At 49.1% G+C, this 17,133-nt stretch overlaps 8 protein-coding genes across 8 annotated transcripts; 6 read left to right on the top strand and 2 right to left on the bottom strand.

The window, feature by feature from the left end:
* The first annotated feature begins 1,078 nt into the window (after window positions 1-1,078).
* On the top strand, window positions 1,079-2,301 carry EJ05DRAFT_475443 (UMP-CMP kinase-like protein). Its single transcript, XM_033743799.1, has 3 exons — window positions 1,079-1,348; window positions 1,402-1,740; window positions 1,793-2,301. The coding sequence occupies exons 2-3, from the start codon at window positions 1,407-1,409 to the stop codon at window positions 2,110-2,112; spliced, it is 654 nt and encodes a 217-aa protein (XP_033601675.1). The 5' UTR covers window positions 1,079-1,348; window positions 1,402-1,406; the 3' UTR covers window positions 2,113-2,301.
* Window positions 2,302-2,365: 64 nt separating this feature from the next.
* On the top strand, window positions 2,366-3,066 carry EJ05DRAFT_337471 (uncharacterized protein). Its single transcript, XM_033740896.1, has 2 exons — window positions 2,366-2,391; window positions 2,463-3,066. Exon 2 carries the CDS (start codon window positions 2,609-2,611, stop codon window positions 2,930-2,932), a length of 324 nt encoding a protein of 107 aa, XP_033601674.1. The 5' UTR covers window positions 2,366-2,391; window positions 2,463-2,608; the 3' UTR covers window positions 2,933-3,066.
* Window positions 3,067-3,140: 74 nt separating this feature from the next.
* On the top strand, window positions 3,141-3,773 carry EJ05DRAFT_510066 (uncharacterized protein; the record flags this gene model as incomplete). Its single annotated transcript, XM_033748150.1, has 3 exons — window positions 3,141-3,194; window positions 3,267-3,652; window positions 3,707-3,773. The coding sequence occupies 3 exons, from the start codon at window positions 3,141-3,143 to the stop codon at window positions 3,771-3,773; spliced, it is 507 nt and encodes a 168-aa protein (XP_033601673.1).
* Window positions 3,774-5,269: 1,496 nt separating this feature from the next.
* On the top strand, window positions 5,270-6,647 carry EJ05DRAFT_499641 (uncharacterized protein; the record flags this gene model as incomplete). The annotated part of the gene is made up of 5 exons (XM_033746876.1): window positions 5,270-5,416; window positions 5,473-5,505; window positions 5,559-6,019; window positions 6,078-6,142; window positions 6,202-6,647. The coding sequence occupies 5 exons, from the start codon at window positions 5,270-5,272 to the stop codon at window positions 6,645-6,647; spliced, it is 1,152 nt and encodes a 383-aa protein (XP_033601672.1).
* A 33-nt stretch (window positions 6,648-6,680) lies between these two features.
* Window positions 6,681-7,357, bottom strand: EJ05DRAFT_337435 (uncharacterized protein). Its single transcript, XM_033740895.1, has one exon. The coding sequence runs from the start codon at window positions 7,237-7,239 to the stop codon at window positions 6,766-6,768; it is 474 nt and encodes a 157-aa protein (XP_033601671.1). The 5' UTR covers window positions 7,240-7,357; the 3' UTR covers window positions 6,681-6,765.
* A 1,821-nt stretch (window positions 7,358-9,178) lies between these two features.
* On the bottom strand, window positions 9,179-10,987 carry EJ05DRAFT_475440 (DUF1593-domain-containing protein). Its single transcript, XM_033743798.1, has one exon. The coding sequence runs from the start codon at window positions 10,809-10,811 to the stop codon at window positions 9,288-9,290; it is 1,524 nt and encodes a 507-aa protein (XP_033601670.1). The 5' UTR covers window positions 10,812-10,987; the 3' UTR covers window positions 9,179-9,287.
* Window positions 10,988-11,181: 194 nt separating this feature from the next.
* On the top strand, window positions 11,182-12,569 carry EJ05DRAFT_337399 (uncharacterized protein). Its single transcript, XM_033740894.1, has 2 exons — window positions 11,182-11,432; window positions 11,554-12,569. Exons 1-2 carry the CDS (start codon window positions 11,311-11,313, stop codon window positions 12,209-12,211), a joined length of 780 nt encoding a protein of 259 aa, XP_033601669.1. The 5' UTR covers window positions 11,182-11,310; the 3' UTR covers window positions 12,212-12,569.
* A 1,168-nt stretch (window positions 12,570-13,737) lies between these two features.
* Window positions 13,738-17,127, top strand: EJ05DRAFT_475439 (uncharacterized protein). Its single transcript, XM_033743797.1, has one exon. The coding sequence runs from the start codon at window positions 14,042-14,044 to the stop codon at window positions 16,742-16,744; it is 2,703 nt and encodes a 900-aa protein (XP_033601668.1). The 5' UTR covers window positions 13,738-14,041; the 3' UTR covers window positions 16,745-17,127.
* The last annotated feature ends 6 nt before the right edge of the window (window positions 17,128-17,133 follow it).

The following is a 17,133-nucleotide window of genomic DNA, read 5'->3' as shown; positions in this document are numbered from 1 at the left end:
GCTAGAGACGAGCGTAGGCAAAAGCACAAGGCAGCTAGATCACACGTTCATTTTCGAACAGAGTTGTAACCGCAAAAAGTCGAACGCCGACTCTCTCGAACAGCTGCCATACCGTCCAAATCCTCTTCTCGAGTCGGCGCAGCAAGCAGCAAAAGCCCCCCAGCAGTGCCGTAGCAGTGCTGGGTCGTAAACTCAGGAGAGATTCATATTAAAGCCGCGAATGGCCGATTCGATCCCCTTGGTTTTCTTCAGATCCCGAAGGAAATGGATCCAAACGTCCACCGTATGACGCCAGAATTGCGAACGCCGGGGGATGGTCATAGCGTACATCGCTTATGTTCACCCACCCTAGTTATGATCCACCCCCAAGTAGCTTAAATAGGCGGGAGCGTATCACCAGAATATTTCTCGGAAAGTTTCACAACGTTCAAGAATTTCTGACCGGTTAAGCGTCTTTTAACAGGGTTATTTGACAGCAAAACCACTCCACCACCGCAAGCAAGCAAGCAGACATGATGCCGATAACACAGCCATAACTTGCACCATTGGACGAATGCAAGTCTCGTAACCGGATATTGGGCTACGAGCGCGGTGAGCGCAGGCTCGGCGTGCTTGTGGACCAACGTGCAGCCAAGCTCGTAAAGTGCGACACGATACCATTTACTACTTTCTGATCTCCATGCTCTTATATGTCGACCTCGTATCTCGCTCCTGCATGTAGCTTGACGTTTGCGTACGGTAGAAATCGAGTATGTACGGGAATGTCCACGTCGCTGACCTATATATGGTAGTCAGGTTACAAGAACTAGGTTTGAGTGGGTATTGAGCAGGTATGCATGGTCGCAAAATATGGTCAGAGCCATTGACATCATTGTTCGCGAGTGATTGCGAGGTTGCTAAAGAAGTGTGACTTTAGCTAGGAGAACCGATTGAAGTCTGCTTCGCTTAATAATTACTCAGCAGTCGCGTAGAACAAAAGAAGTTAGTATCGAGTAATACCCTTGCCCATCGTAAACCCCAAGCTTTATAGGCGCAGCTGCAGCTATAATTACCAGGTAGCCTTCAAACAAAGGAGATACTCATTGTCACCTGAACGCTACCAGGTCAGCTGTCATGTACTCATCACACTCTTTTCGTTCCGTCTTTTCAACTTTGAAACAGCAGTCAACTGCTCCTGTTCGCTGTTTCAGACCCTCCAATCGTCATTTCTCTACAACTTTCCGACAACAGAGCTCGCAGCAGTCCAGGTCCAGTCAATCACCTCTCAGAGTCTGGCCGTTCGTTCTTATATTGTCCTTCGGAGCATTCGGATTCGTGCGCCTCGTAAAATCTCGTGAAGGAGAGCAAAGTGAGCCACTGATTGACAAAGCGTGCCCAGTATTCTGACGCTCTCCTTTATAGATAAGATGGCCGCAAAGGACGACAAGAAACTCCCGGCACCGAAGCGCGAGAAGCCTCTCTACTCTAAAGATGAAGCAACCGTCATATTTGTCCTTGGAGGGCCGGGTGCAGGCAAGGGAACACAATGCGCGAAGCTGGTTGAGGATTACGGGTTCAAGCACCTTTCGGCCGGAGACCTACTGCGTGAGGAGCAGGACAGGCCAGGAAGCGAGTTTGGAGACCTGATCAAATCTTATATCGCGGATGGAAAGATTGTACCCATGGAAGTCACCGTGCAGCTGTTAGAAAATGCCATGCGCGCATCCATAGACAGCGGGAACAATAAATTTTTGATTGACGGTGAGATAGAGCCGTAATCTGGCAAAAGGATATAGTCCATTGACTTCAACAGGCTTTCCGCGAAAAATGGACCAAGCTGTGGCATTCGAGGAGACCGTTGTACCCTCTTCCTTTACTCTGTTCTTCGACTGCCCCGAAGACGTCATGGAGAAGCGTCTTCTTAATCGCGGCAAGACCTCCGGTCGCGCCGACGACAACATTGAATCGATCAAGAAGCGCTTTCGTACATTCATCGAGACCAGTATGCCGGTTGTAGACCACTTCGAAGCGGAAGGCCGAGTCGTCAAGATCAAGGCGACCAGACCTCCCGAGGAGGTATACAAGGACGTGCAAGCAAGCTTCGCGTCTCGAGGCATACGTGCTAACAAATAGGATGAGTACTACTTCAAGCTGTTGGAAAAGCATAGATTCCGCAAACTAATGTATTGTATTGTTCTGGAGATGAGTTTCCAGAATCACGTGTAATAGACTTACAGTATTTTTTCCTATAGGTTGTACCAATATGATATATTGCAGGTACTTTCTGTGCCAAGGCGATCCCGCCGCATCTTTTCCGGTGCTCTATACCGAGTAATGGCTAATAAGTACACGACCTCTTGCCGCACTCTTCAGCTATCAGGGATTTGGTCTGCCCATGCACGGCCTGTAAATGTTCGTACTGCTCACATCTATCTGGGTCCTTAGAAGAGGAAACTTGAATAGCTTTTACTTAATGCTGACAGAATCATGGCCTAAAATGTTCTTATCGTGATGTTCGCCGTTGGCTAGGCAGATTGCTATGCGCCAGTGTATAGACATCCGAAATGAGACTGAGCACAAAAAGTCATCACAAGACCGAAATACCAAGTCAGATTAGAGGCGCCGTTACATGCTCGGCATGTACGTAGTTCAGAGGTGGAAACTGCTACCTACACCATGGAGCTTATTTTCAGCCGTGAGAGAGGTCAGATATACTATACGTCGCTCACGCTTTCGAGTTGTCTCGGGCTCCGTACACTCATTAGCCATTCAGCATTTATTGTACAATATTCTTGCCTTTTGCACGATAACGTTTAGTCCAGCCAGTTCACTATACCTTGGTCTATCAAAGCAACATGTCAGCAGGCGAGACAAGTCAGTCTCATGCCAAGTCAGCGCCCTCCTCAAACTTCGCCCGACCTACACCTGGTACGCTACTCGCCTATGTATATAACAATATTGAGAATGGACTCAGGATGACGATCGATGACAGCAACGGTGCATCGCCTCTGTACCTTGACCATCTGAAAATGCTTCAATCCGTCTTCACAGCCATGTGGCTTGGAGAAGATACCAGGAAATACCCCTAAAACTCGACGAACGCAGACCGGATCAGAATATTGGAGAGATTCGTTGTTGGAAATTACCGGTCTTTGGCAATTATGAATGGCAGGAACCACGATATACAGCAGAGCAAAGTTGCCAACATGATCGAGGTGAGATGGTGTATTGTTCGCCCCAGTTATGCAGAGGATGATGACGGTTGACGCTGTAAGCTGATTCCGTAGCATTTCAAACGACCTGCTGTGGCATCAATGAACCTCTGGGCGAATAAGACAGCACTCGATGTTGCCGAGCTTTGCCAGGACAGGATCCAGACTGTATTGGTAGAAGCTGTGCGCTCCGACCCTGCCCTCTGCGCCGGCGAGGATACATATCTGGCAATGCTTACTTGGGCAGTCCATAGGTGGACTGTCAACGATCCGGTGTATCATCGCACTGCGGTGGACGAAGCAGGCTACATGATAATTTGTGATCACGCGAAACGTGTGATCATAATGTACTTTATGGAGGAAGTCCGGGGGTGCGCAAGCTTGTGCAATCGTTCAGTCTCAGTCGAGAATTTGGAGAAAAAGCTCATCACTGTGGGTATCTTCCTTCCAGCTTTGCTAAGGTTGTTCAAACCTTGCAATGTACATTGGTCACGACTTCTAACACGTCTGACTAGCAACCTTTCTGGTCAAGATCCCACGCCTATTTTGACTCTACAGGAGTTGCAGGAACGTATGCAGTAAAGAAACATGATCCAGATACAGAACCAGCTCTTGGGCTGTCCGTTCGACCAGAATGTTTACGTCTGTGCACGACAGACAGCGGTGCGAATATGAGCTAGCCATGTTCATCGTAGATGGTGATAGTGGTACAAGCCAACGTCCCTGGCGGAGGCACTTTGTGGTGTTAGCGCCGCTTGGAGCAGCCCTTTCCACTGGTCAACAACAAGACTAATTAATTAGCGAATTACTAGTCCACACAGATAATGGAGACATGGCTACAGTCGAATCCATTGTGCGTCTTGGCATCACAATTATTTGTTTCCCTCTCACCTCTCACGATTCGCGTACTACATTCACAGCTGTGCGATGCATGGTCACGAATTTTCCTATTTCATCCAGCAGGAAAGTTGCTGTCTGGTGGGGCCAGAGAGTGGTTTTCCTGCTAGAGTTCATGCATGTTTGATCTTTCTCGAGCAATGGCCAAGTACGAACAGGATCTGGTTGAATTCTACGAGTGTGTGGCAGTGTGGCCTGATGAGTGACAACCAAAATAGATTTTTTTACTGGCCCTACGATGAAATCTGACTGGTTACCCAAGTGGAGCCACGGGAGGAAGGCAGGGAAACATCCCTGTACCTGCAAGTCTGAGGCTACATAGCATAGTGATGGTATACACACTGACCCAGTGACACTCCACGCTCGAGTGATCTCAGTGATGTCCTGGATTTCGGATGCGTGTAGGGCTAGCTAGTAAGAAGTGGGCAGGCGCAGGGGGCGAGACGTGCCGGGAAATCTTAAGGCACCTGGCACGATGGCACGCGTGAATGAGCTTAGCTTTTTCTTCTTTCGTTTTAGTACTTACTGATATGTGAATTCTGAGCGCCACGAGACCTGAAGCTGATCGACAAGCTTTACAGCCATAACAGCCCTCCCCGGCCCATCAAATGCATAACGGACCTGAGCTGATCCATAAAAAAACAAGAATTTAAGTAAGCACCAATAGGGCCTGTCTAGTGACATCGCAACTACCGCAGCGAACCCTTTACAGTCCCTGCGCATTATTACGAAGAACAGACATATGCAGGTATTGTGAGAGCGCCGTTGACTTCTCGGTAAATGATATGGGCATTACCAAATGGCCTGACCCGCTTCCAGATCCGGCTCTACCTACCTAGTCAGCGCCGACCCGCTCCCCACAAAACCTCCAGACTAAAACTACCGCCACAAGCCATGAAACCTAATACTGCCCGTTTTGCAACGCCATTTGTCGGTGGTATGATCCCAGCGACTAGAGACTGTCAAGTGCATGAGACTAGGGACTGTCACGTGCATTCGAAGAAGGATCAAAAAGGCTCACCATTATGTACCCGCGCAATGGCCCCTGTCCACCACCATATATACTACCTGCAATCCTCTTCGCCCATGGAACATTAGATCTCTATCTTGTGGCCACTCTCTACGAGTCCCAGACGTGTTCATCCGGCTCCAATATCTGACTTACTCCTTCTTTCACAATCATGGTCGAGAACCGGGGCCCGCAGGTCTTGGGTGTTGCTGCTTCGTTTGGGCCCCTCGCACTGTCTTTTGTGCTGTTACGATGCTATGTTCGAATTCGCATAACCAAGGCTTTCGGTTTAGACGATTACTTTATGGTCCTTTCATTGGTACGAGATATTATTCTATTTGCCATTTCGGCTGTCCTAGGCTCATGCGTATACAGATGGGCTATCTGACCTACACAACTGCTGGGATAGTGGGAACACGCCACGGGCTGGGCCAGCATATGACTGATCTGGATCCAACGAGTATCATGGTGACTATGAGGATAAGTTGACTATTCCTCCTCTGTTGCCAGAGAATACTGACGTATACCACATCTATTGGATCGGCTACATTGCATACAGCGTCGCCATGACCTGCGCCAAAATCTCTATTGGCGTCTTTCTCCTCCGCCTGACTGTTTACAAGGTGCACCGCATCATCATCTGGATCGCCATGGCCGTCACGACTCTCAGTGGAATTGTGTTCCTCTTCGTTACCTTCTTCGAGTGTTCGCCTGTTCAGTTCTTCTGGACGAGATGGCTTGGTGTGGTGGACGGTCATTGTCTCTCACCCGAAGTCATTGCAATCTGCTCCTATTGTTACGGCGCTACTTGCGCTCTATGTGATTTCATCTTCGGCCTCCTGCCGGTAGTACTAATTACCAAACTGCAAATGGAACGAAGCATGAAGTTCATGCTTGTGCCAATCCTTAGTATAGCCTGCATGTAAGTGGATACTCCTTTTCCATATTTGCTGATTCTGGCTGACTCGACGGTCTTATAGTGCAAGCTGCGCGGTCGTCATTCGCATACCATACACCCGATTTTTTACTGATGCTGACTTTCTCTGTAAGTTTATCTCTCAGTTCTCGCCAACGCTCGTGTTCTGACCTGGTCGTCCCTACTAGACGCAACTGTTCCGATTGCTGTCTGGTCCATCGTCGAGTGCGGCCTTGCCATCACGGCAGGCTGTGTGGTTACGTTGTATCCACTTTACAAGCAAGTAATCGAGCATCTCACCACGAAAGGCGTCTCCAGTGAAGAACCCGACTACTCTGACGGAACTCCGAATCGTTACCACAAACGCCCCGGCGTGTTCAGCCTATCGCACCTGACCACAAGATGCAAAGATGACGAAGAAGAAAACCCACGAGAAGGTGCTCTCCGTCTTGAAGAGCGTGACACCACCAGCCTGAAGAATGCTATGACTCCAATTCACGTCTCGGTGCGCAAGGACTTCAAGATGATAGAGAATGAGAGTCTGGAAAGGCAGGTCACAAATGACAGTCGCGATACTCTCCAGTTGGTGGATAAAAGAGACGAACATGTTATCAAGACATTCGTGCACTCATGAGCCAGGATGTTGTCGTTGGTATATCCCATCTCCCCCATCGATTTATGCATACGATTACTGACTTTATCGTAGCACATACTGTAAAAAGTAGTGTGTCACCAAGTGCTCTCTCTCTATACTATCGCTTATCACCCACAGAAGCTTCGGGCTCCGCTCGTGTTGACTCATACCTCTCCCAATGCGCTCTCTGTCGCCAGCCAGTACGACTCAGATGTAGCACTCTTGAAGGTCCCATTTCAGCAGTCTTCGGATACAACATACACACACCAATGGATTCCCAACCAACCTCTGAACATGGAAAGGAAAATCGTATGGCACCGATTCGAAGAGCATATACACAAACTGTGTGGAGCAACATCGGCCAAAAAAATAAGTCTCCTTTCTTCCGAACCCGCGATGCCCAGAGAGACTCCTCTCCCGCGATTTTCGAAGTTGGTTGTGATGGGTAAACATACTGCATCTCGAGGCGGGCTAGGCTTATGATGATGAAGATGACGATGCTATCTAGGACGATATCAAGTATGTTCTGGGAAGCGTGTGTGTATTGTGTACGTAGCATGCACCTGCCAGAAGTGAAGTATGCATAGAACATGTAATTTGCGTCGCTGCGAATAGGCTGTTTCTTGATTGATGTTGGCTCGTGTGACAATTGATTGGATGAACATGGTCGGCACCTTGTTTTTGGCCTGAAGCGAGTCTCTGGAGCTGGCCCTGAACCAGATCAACACACTACATTGCCCGCGCAGCCTTGCCTACGTCTATACCTACATATACGCCCACAACTATGTCTAAATGTATACCTACGTTTCACACCTGCACTGCACTAGCCTATGCCGTCTTGGATAGTCTAATCCAAGCCTCTCCATCATAAAGTACTTGCGGGCAGTGCTTTCTATCCGCATGTATAGCTATCTTATATACTAATTTAACCCTGACTGTATCTCTGGTAACGTAGCTAAAGCTAATTTCTATGTGGGTAATTGCTATAGATGCCCTATTATATATATCAATTTCTTATTCATCTATTTATATTGAAAGAGAGAGAGAGAGAGAGAGAGAGAGAGAGAGAGAGAGAGATTATGACTTAACGGTCTGTTACTCATTTATCTTGGTAATACTCTAGTGGCAATTAGAACACATATGAGACATACATGATATATGAATGGATCATTTTGTATAAATCTATGTTTCTATAGCCCTGTTTCTCTTGAGAGCATTCGGGATAGTAGAAGTTTTGACATCGAATATTGTATGCCTGATATAATGTGTAAACAAAAACAGTTATCGATATATTATAGAGCATGAAGAGAGGAGCATAGGAGAAATAGGCGTTTACATGACATATGCGTCTACAAATACCAATAATATACTAGGAGATTATATTTGGCAGGATTTGAGATATATTAGACGCAGCTTTGTCCTTGTCTGCAACTTAAATGATGACTGCATCATGATTACCTATAATACATCATTGTGGCAAGATTTAACATTAGAATAATTTACAGAGTGGTAAAGATAGAAAGCTACTTACATTCTCAAAAGAAGGGGCAGCATTCTTTCGCCCGGTGGCACAGGATCTAATATACATACCTAGTCCGAGAACAAAGCATTCCTAGGATAAATCAGGTAATGAAGTAGGGGGTGGCGGTAAAGCCAACAAATCCATCTTGGGGGGGGGGGGGGGGGGGGGGGCGACGTGGTCTCTTGATTCTGACAGCGCAAGTACTGCGTGTAACACTCCGACCAAGGAACGAACAACCTAATTCCTGATGCCAGAGAAATGAATATCCATGCATCAAAACAAGATTTGGTACGGATATTGGGTATATATATGATGCATCGTAGAGCGGGTGGTATATTCTTCCTACTTCATTCGCACCTTATCTCACACTCAGCACTCCCATCGCATTTACAGGATTCTCGGTCATCACTACATCTACATAATGTCTGCCGAGCAGATCTCCCCCGAGGAAGCTACCAAAAACGCCGTCTGGAAGAAGTGTAAAGACGAGGCCGAAATGTTGTTTGACCCTAGCATGATCGACTCCATATTAGCACGTTACAGAGTCCAATTCGACAGCGCATTTAAAAAATGGAGAACTCAAGACGGTACCTGTCCGAGCCCAACGCAACAAGCTGAAGAAACTTCCAAAATGCAAGAGAGCCTACATGCGGCGGTTACAAGCGAGCTCAGAAACCATGACCTGATCTCAAGGATCTCATGTGCAAGAAACTCAAAAAACGCGTGGACGAACTGAGTTCAGAGATAGAGAGAAGAGAGGCTATTAGTAAGTCGCTAGAACAATGTTGGTCATCAGTACGACATTCTTTTAAAAGCTGACATTGTGATACAAGTATCTTGATCAACGAATTATGACGACCATTCCAAGCTCAACTGAATCATGTTTCGAATTCGGACTCAGGAGACAAAGACATCAGGCCATCAGGACATCATAGGTCGAGGGATGCCTTGGGTACTAATGGTCATCATGGCATAATATAGTGTTTCCGTGGTAAAGGTTGAAGAAACGCTGGCTTCGTTTTGAGGCTTGGACGCATGGATTCTCGATAGTCAATACTACATTCATGGGGCACTATTCCCAGATATTATCGTCGCTCCTGTTCAGAGCTATAAAGTGACTACATCCCATTGCCAGGATCAGTTTTCACTAACACCCTTCGATACCTCGTGATCGGTGTCGTCCCTTGATTCGTGGCCTGTAGAATCAAATGATACTGCTGACACACAACACCCGCATCCACCAGCTTATTCACTCTTGTAGGTGACCTGCACGCGTCGCTTTCTGCTGGCAACTGTATACTCACAATCCGATTATTCGACCCACCTGCGAACGTAAAGTTCAGCAAAGGCACTTCTGAATACGAATTCTGGGTCATAGAAGGCTCACGATAGTGAAACCATGTGAATTCCAGCGTACTGCCGTCGAGATCATACGAGTCTGTAGCATCGAGCGTGATTGTGCTGCCAGCTTTAGCCGTTAACTCGATATGATGGCTTCCACACGACCCATTGATGACAACGACAGGTGGATGTATGGTATTCGACCCAGTTACATACGGTTGCAGAGTCCACTGCATGCGTGCCGCCATTTCCCACTGATACGCCGCACGCCAGCGCCATACAGTGGCCTTGTTGCTCGTATACATTCGCCCATCATGGCCCAGAACAGTATCCACGTTATCACCGTAATGGTTCCCGCCAAGCATGCTCGGTGTGTACCGCCCGCCCCAACTGCCCCATGCTGGAAACTCAGGGTTCCCGAGACCGTTGTTGAACGTGTAGAAGAGGGATGGTGTATCGCCTTCCATGATATACAGCACGTCCGGGTAATGCGTACCGAGCGGTCCAATCTGCACGTGCTCTGCAAGCCAGGAAGGGGACACGAGGGATGTGTCTGGGCCGCCTTTATCTTGTGAGTAGTTGTCTTCCCCGCTGATGCCTGTCCATGCGGCCATGGCGTATGCGTTCCAGCCGTGCACGGATGCGATCCAGCGGACGCCGGGGAAGTGCATCCGGGCCCAGGCTCCTGTGTTGTCCTGGTCGGAGATGCTGTAGACGCGCAGTTTAGACGTGAATATGGCGAATTCGGAGGGCGTTTTGGTGGCGTTTGCTACCCAGAGGGCTTCGGCGATGAGATTTGCACCGCCCCATGCTTGCGCGTACAGTGGCTCAGGGGATGCGTCGACGGCCGCAAGGAGGAGTTGTGCGCCGGGTGAAGAGTTGTTTCCTGCTTGCAGAGACTCGATGGCTGTGAGGCCGTACATCTTGGGGCCAGTCGTGACTTTCGACAGGAGAGTGTCTGCAGTGGGAAATTGGCCGTGTCCATGAGTTTGGAGGTTGTCTTGAACCAAGGCGTATGCATTGATAATCTCCTCGATATGGTCGGGGTATGTCGAGGCATTCAGCCATGTGGAAGTAACTGCTGCAATTCCTTCAATGTGGTATTGATCTGAGTGGACGAGCATGCGAATGAGGGACATTGCGTCATCAGGCTCGTTGGAAATGTCCGTTGCTACGAAAATTCGATGTTTCTTGTCGACTGTCCATGGCTTACATCGTGGTTGTTCCGCGGCGAACACGGATAAGTGACATAGTAGTGCACTTGTTACAGTGAGTATACTGGCGATTTTGGCGGTTCTCATTGCAGATTCTCGTTATCAACCTCTGTATACAAGCCGTGTGAACATCTACTCACGAGCCGGGCATTCGTGCTCTTATGCACTCCTTACATCTAGTCACTCTGAATCTTACTGTCTCGTGACGTTGATATAAGCATCGGGCGAACCCCGCGACGGACTATTCAAAACCGGGATCTGATGACAACAGAAGACGGTAGTTGATTTTGGGCCCGTGATCTGCCGAAAAAGCAAGCGTTGCCGCGTGGGGAAATATGGAGCTGAGGTAAAATCCGGGGTCGTTTCCCAAATAGGAAATTCAAATGTGGAAATTCCGGAGAATAAAACCCGGTGGGCTTGTACCACGTCAAGGCAAATGTGAACCTTATATGGAAAAGCTACCAGAACTATGTGTCGACTTCCGAAGCTATGGGTCTTAGACCTGTGTCACTGATTTCAACGCATACTAAGACAATGAATACGCTATTTAAAGCCAAACTATGATATATCGTCCATATCGCCTCCGATGGCGCCCAAGACATCTCACAGGCTGGCTGAAACGACGAAAAGTGCATTCCGACTTTTGAAACCTCTCTGCCCTCGGCAACAAAGAATGCACTCATGTGTGACTGGAATAGTGTATAAAAGGTAGGACATCAAGCAATCTGTAATCTAACATCATCAACCAAGAAATTCCCTATAGGATTAAAATGCATATTTCAAGGTACCACCTCTTTGTCCAGTTCATGGCACTCATGTCATTGGCCAGCTCAATCGTCATTCCACCATTCGATCCTTCGTGCCCTTCTCTCCCGATCTTCTGCCCCAACGCCGGCTGGGAATGGGCTTACTACAACAATTCTGCAAGCAATACCGCACCAGGATACCCAAGCTTCAATCCAGCCGCTCTCAAGACCACAGTACCCATCTATACCGGCACCACACGCACCATCGGATTACCTATCGGCAGTGCAGAGGGAGGTCCAGCAGGGCCCATATATGGATCCACTGTCAATCTCGTCAAGACACAGTACGCGATTAATCACCGCGCATATCTTTATGCGTGCGAGACCGGAACATACACCATTCAGTTGAACGACGTTGACGACGCTTTGTATACCTGGATCGGCCCTGAAGCGACTGCATTCTGGAACGGAACAAATAGGGAGGCATTAGTGAGCTATCAGTTCAATCCGCCTGGGCGAGGCAATGTATTCTTCAATGTATATCTCCTTGCAAAGAGGTACTACCCTATAAGATTTGTGTTCGCAGGAGCTCAGAGTGGAGGGAGATTTACCTATAGCATCACGGCGCCCTCAGGTCGAATTGTGGCTGGCGATCAAGTTGAGAACAGCGCATTCACAGTCAGATCATCATGTGATGCCCAGGCCCCCGGATTTCCTTTTGCCTTCGGGCAGGAGTTGTAGGTAGAGTCACAAAATCTGATACTTTTGAGGTTCCTTTCACTATACGAGTAGTCCGCGAAATGTAGCTTTCTTCTTGAGGGATCATCAGGGATTAATCCCGTAAATTCATTTTGATATACTCTGCAAAGCACCAGCCGTCCCAGAATATTTCGCAAACGGACCTTAGGCGTGATATGCGGCTTCAGTTCGGTGAGTGGGCTTGAGTGACAACGATCACATTGCTCTGAGCCCGTGTCTTGTGGTTGTAAACCCATTCGGTTGGACTCCGTCATATCACCTTTATGCTGGTTCGATAAGGTAGAGAAATAGCTGCAACTTTTCGGGCCTGCTGAGCGTTCTATGGCCGTCTCGGTGTGAGCTCCTGGTATGTTAGCGTATGCGCCCATGTTGAGAAGTATTTGCACTTCCTGAACGGAGTTTCCCTTGCCACAGCGACCTGCAACAGCGATACATAATGGCCACCTAGGGCATCGACGTTGGCACCAGATTTCCGTAGAAGCTGGGTATAGTGTCATGATAATGTCCAGCTGCAGTAGATTGTGTAGCTCTTCCATAACATTCTTTGCTACCACTGTGGTCTGCGCTGTGTTCAAGAGGGACTGTATAACACCATGATGTTCCCAACGATAAGCAATCTGAAAACTACAACTATACATACCTAATTTAGCATTGACATCGCCTTCCACCCCTGGCGATTAGTGTCCACACATAATTCATTGCCATTACGCGATGCTACTTGGAGGGTATCGTGACTAAATGTAGCAGGCGCCTGGAAAACTCTCCATTTGTGAGAAGCATACTGAAATCATCGATCTGGCTGCCATTCCGGATTTTGCTGCAATATAATTGGGGAGGAGACCTAAATGCCCAATCATAAATGTTAACATTTGCACCTGCAACTATCAAAACTTCAGCCACGGTCTTGTGAGATTTGTATACTGTCGAGTGAACGGGACTTCTGTACAGTCCCGCGTACTCATTGAAATTGTGATTCTGTTCTATCAGTAACTCGACAGTCTCGAGATCACCCCTATAAAAAGCCTCTTGTAGCGATTGTCGATGCCGCCAAGCATCAAAAGGCCTATCATTCTTTGATAACCTCTATATCTGGTGGTATCGAACAATGATTGTGCGCATTGATCTTCGCCCAATGACGCAGAAGCATCCTCACAATGTCAACATGGCTATTGAAGGTGCCTGCCTGGAGAGCGTTGTCATACTTGATCCCCTTGACGTTCGGGTCAACGTTCCATTCCAGTGACGCACCGGGAAAGGCAATTGTAGCCTTCGCATGATGCTCGCTCCAATGTCACAATGTTCTTGTCGACCCGGAAATCACCGCCTTTGGAGATCTGGAGCTTTGCAGGTCTCGTCGCGTCGATTGAGGTCGAAGTTGTAGCCTGAGGTTGAAATTGTGGCCTGATATCTGACAGCCCGGTGCTAAGAAAACCCATGCGCGTGTCCCGCAGCCACGTCAAACTTGGCCCGTGGACAAGCGCCAGTGTCAAGTCAAGTTATCTGTAGGTATTCACCTGCACTGCACCACTCATTCACATTCACTGTTACCTCACTCACTCTACCTCACTCTCAATCTCACCACTCAAGCTCTCCCAACTGCTCTTGGCGACCGCTTTCTACTGTACGACCACACCCCCTCCTTTCTTCGCGCCCTCTCATTGCTCGGTGCGGCGCAGTGCAGAAGCAGCTCCGTCACCTCACCAGCCAATTAATGTGCCTTGTTTGCTAGCCGTCCTTGCATCTCCGCCTCTCTAGATCAGCCTTCCCTGCACGCCCACACTCCAATCTTCCTGATGCCACTGGGTTAAAATCATGTTGAGCAGAGACTCGGAGAGCCGGCGTCGTAAGAAAGAGAGCGACCGAGACAGCCCAAGGTTCAAGGACAGTGAGGAGGAGAAGGACAAAGACAAAGCCAAAGACAGAGAACGCCGCGACCGTCACAAAACTTCCTCTCGCTCGAGTCGGTCGAAAACCTCGACCTCTTCCAAGGACCCCATTCGTGACGCGGATGTCCGCCATCATCGCCACAAGAAATCATCCTCCCATCATTCCCACTCGTCACGTAAAATGTCCGTCGTCCCTGAGATGGATCGGAGACCCCCAGACTCCCCTGGCGCCTCCAAAACAAGTCTACCATATCCTTCCTTTTCGAAAGCCCATAGTAGAGAGGCCGTGGGTAGCAAAGACTCGTTGCCTGCTCCAAAAGCCGCTGTCTACACCCCCGACCCCACGGACCTAGGTCACACCAGTAGAGACAAACCAACGTCCGGAGAACGTCGAGCTGCAACCGCACCCCCGAGTCCACCTCTCACGGCAACGGCGGCGTCAGAACAGAGGAGATCAGAGAGCAGGCAAAGCACACGGCGATCGGCAGAACGTACAATGGAAGAAGCTTCAAAAAGCCGGAGAAGCACGGAGAGCCCCTCGCGGACGTCGACTGGACCTAAATTCTCGACTTCACGCTCAAGCCTTCGAGAGAGCACGTTGGCGGACAATGTATCGGACGTGACAAGGGACACAGAATACTCTATGCGCAGCAGCAGTCTCGAGACACCAAAGAAAGCCGCTCCAAGCATAAGACCGCTCAGTCCCAATGCGCACCCACCCGGACGGAGTGCTTCGATAGGATCGCACAATATACCCTCAGTAGCTCAATCAACGACTGACTCAGATGCAACGTCAATTGCTCCGGATCGAAAACCAGCTCGGAGAACAGCTTCAGTGTTGTGTCGCAACGATGCGCCCCCAATTTCAGCCGTCACTTCAACCCCCTATACACCAAATGTAAGGCATACACCAATCCCTACAGTCACACCAGATTCACGAGAGCCAACTCCTATCGAAGTCTTCGCGGATGATACCGATGAAACTCCAGGAAAGACCGCATCTAACCCTTATGTGCAGCAACCTGCGCCCCCTCCACCACCACCACCACCTCCTCCAGCTCCTGTATTTGATCACCCACGAGTTGACTATCTTCTACAAAATGGTGGGCTATCGCATCTTGTTTCCCGTAACCTGTTATCTGCGGCTGTCGGCAAGAAACCGGTTGCACCATATCAACAATATGCATCGCCAAGGCCTTCCGACAACCACGCTATCAATGTTCAAGCATTCTTTGCGCCGCTTGAGAATCTCCTGAACGATTATACGAAGGTCATGGAGAAGAATGGCTCACTAGCTGTGGCCACCGGGTATCGCTCAGTTGCCCGCAGATTGCTGGATCGTCTTGAGGCAGTATTCTCGCGCAATATATCAGAAGAGCGATGTCAGTGTATAATGTGCCACTCGAGCGCCTTTGCACCTCCACAGACGGACCTGGAAAGAGGCGTCAGCTGGGGAGAAATTCTCGAGTATGTCTCAGGGCGGCGTGAGCTCCCTCCTTGGCCCCCATTCTCTCTCGCACCTACTTCGACGGGGCTTGGGCTTCAAGGGCACGAAGCGCCAATGCAGAAAGTAGATATCGACGTCCCCGAAGAGTATCGCGAGCATTACATTCGACAGAGTAAGAAGACCAAGCAAGCAGTTCAGAGTTGGCTTACTGCACAGCCTGAAGATCCCCCTCCAGAGGTAGACGATGCAACTCTTGCCTTTGCGATCATGACCAAGCTTGAAGAAGAAAAAAGACCTGTTTTCTCGGCTCTTTTACGAGGTCAGTTGACAATACCAGTCTCTCGATCTCAGACACCACTGGAGAATCATCAACCAGAGCTGCTGAAGCACACTAGTCACGCATTACAGAGGCTATACCGCTTGCCAACCCTACCGCGGAATCCTGAGTGCGCCATATTTCTGCTGAAACATGCGGAGCTACATCCTGTGCTCGCGACACTGGCAGCAGTGAGCAGCGGGGAATGGGAAATTCTAATCTCTGGTCGATTCGACGGCTTTCTTTGGAGTGGTGCTGATAATGGAGTCGGTACTCCCCTGAGTCGCGCTCCATCTCGAGGCCCGACAGCGACTCCGCTCTCTAGGAATGTGACCCCGTTCAGTCCAGGTGTTTCTCGCGGTCCAACTCCCTTTAGTCCAGGCCCGAGTGGAAGGATAAGTCGAGGTCCGACGCCTGCTCCCAGCTCGTTCGGTGCGCCTGTTCAGATGGACGAGGAGACCGAGATTGCGGTACTTGCAGAGGTAGAGCGCGAAATCTATGTAGGAATGGAAGCACTGGAAGATGCTTTTGAGAGCCTGCATATGAAAGCCGAGGCTGTTCGGAATGCTCTTCGAGAAAGAAGTGCGGGATTGTCTATGGCCGCACAAGCGCGGCGTGGCTCCATGGCGGAGGATGTGGAGGTTCGTTTGGGCACTCCAGCATCCATGTACGGGATGGATAGGTGGGATGAGGAAACTGACGACGGAATCGACGATGAACGATCAGAGCTGGCTCCTGACGACTCGGCGAGCAACATCAGCTATAATCGACACAGGCGTCGTGGACAACGTGAACGAAAAACGCCTGCGCCTGTAGCAGAAGAGGATGAAACCGTCTTCTCGGAAGATTTCCGAGGAGAACGATGAAGAGAAAACAGGCGGTTTGGCTGCCCTGTGATGCGAATTAGCAAGGCATGGTTCATTGGCGGCATTTTCAGTACACGTACATGTGGATATTGGCATTGCATTTGGAACCGGTGTCTGGTTTTTAGCATGGCGTAAGGATATTAAAGATGCAAAAGATACCCCCCAACAGGGCAAATGAAATGACTGGCACTCACCGACAATGAGAACGTTTGTTCAAAGGTTCAAGCATTCAACAATGGCGGCGTGCAAATGTTTGTTACATGCTCTGTCTCTATCCCCAAAACAGCATTGATTGGGCATTAAAGGCAGCATGTACCGCAATCGTATAGTGAATCATTGGATGGAAATGATGCCAGCGAATCAAACACCCCGCGCTTAGGCACGCGAAA

The sequence above is a fragment of the Pseudovirgaria hyperparasitica genome (assembly GCF_010093815.1).
Source record: "Pseudovirgaria hyperparasitica strain CBS 121739 unplaced genomic scaffold EJ05scaffold_6, whole genome shotgun sequence".
Classification (NCBI taxonomy): Eukaryota; Fungi; Ascomycota; class Dothideomycetes; order Acrospermales; family Acrospermaceae; genus Pseudovirgaria; species Pseudovirgaria hyperparasitica.
Note: the sequence above shows the minus strand (reverse complement) of the source record. Positions and strands in the feature narration are given on the sequence as shown.

What these genes read in the sequence shown, in the direction of transcription:
- EJ05DRAFT_475443 (XM_033743799.1), top strand. Translation starts at nt 1,407, where the DNA reads ATGGCCGCAAAGGACGACAAGAAACTCCCGGCACCGAAGCGCGAGAAG. An exon ending in CAATAAATTTTTGATTGACG is followed by an intron (nt 1,741 to 1,792) that starts GTGAGATAGAGC and finishes TGACTTCAACAG; the next exon opens with GCTTTCCGCGAAAAATGGAC.
- EJ05DRAFT_337471 (XM_033740896.1), top strand. Translation starts at nt 2,609, where the DNA reads ATGCTCGGCATGTACGTAGTTCAGAGGTGGAAACTGCTACCTACACCA.
- EJ05DRAFT_337435 (XM_033740895.1), bottom strand. Translation starts at nt 7,239, where the DNA reads ATGTTCTATGCATACTTCACTTCTGGCAGGTGCATGCTACGTACACAA.
- EJ05DRAFT_475440 (XM_033743798.1), bottom strand. Translation starts at nt 10,811, where the DNA reads ATGAGAACCGCCAAAATCGCCAGTATACTCACTGTAACAAGTGCACTA.
- EJ05DRAFT_337399 (XM_033740894.1), top strand. Translation starts at nt 11,311, where the DNA reads ATGGCGCCCAAGACATCTCACAGGCTGGCTGAAACGACGAAAAGTGCA. An exon ending in ACTGGAATAGTGTATAAAAG is followed by an intron (nt 11,433 to 11,553) that starts GTAGGACATCAA and finishes GTCATTGGCCAG; the next exon opens with CTCAATCGTCATTCCACCAT.
- EJ05DRAFT_475439 (XM_033743797.1), top strand. Translation starts at nt 14,042, where the DNA reads ATGTTGAGCAGAGACTCGGAGAGCCGGCGTCGTAAGAAAGAGAGCGAC.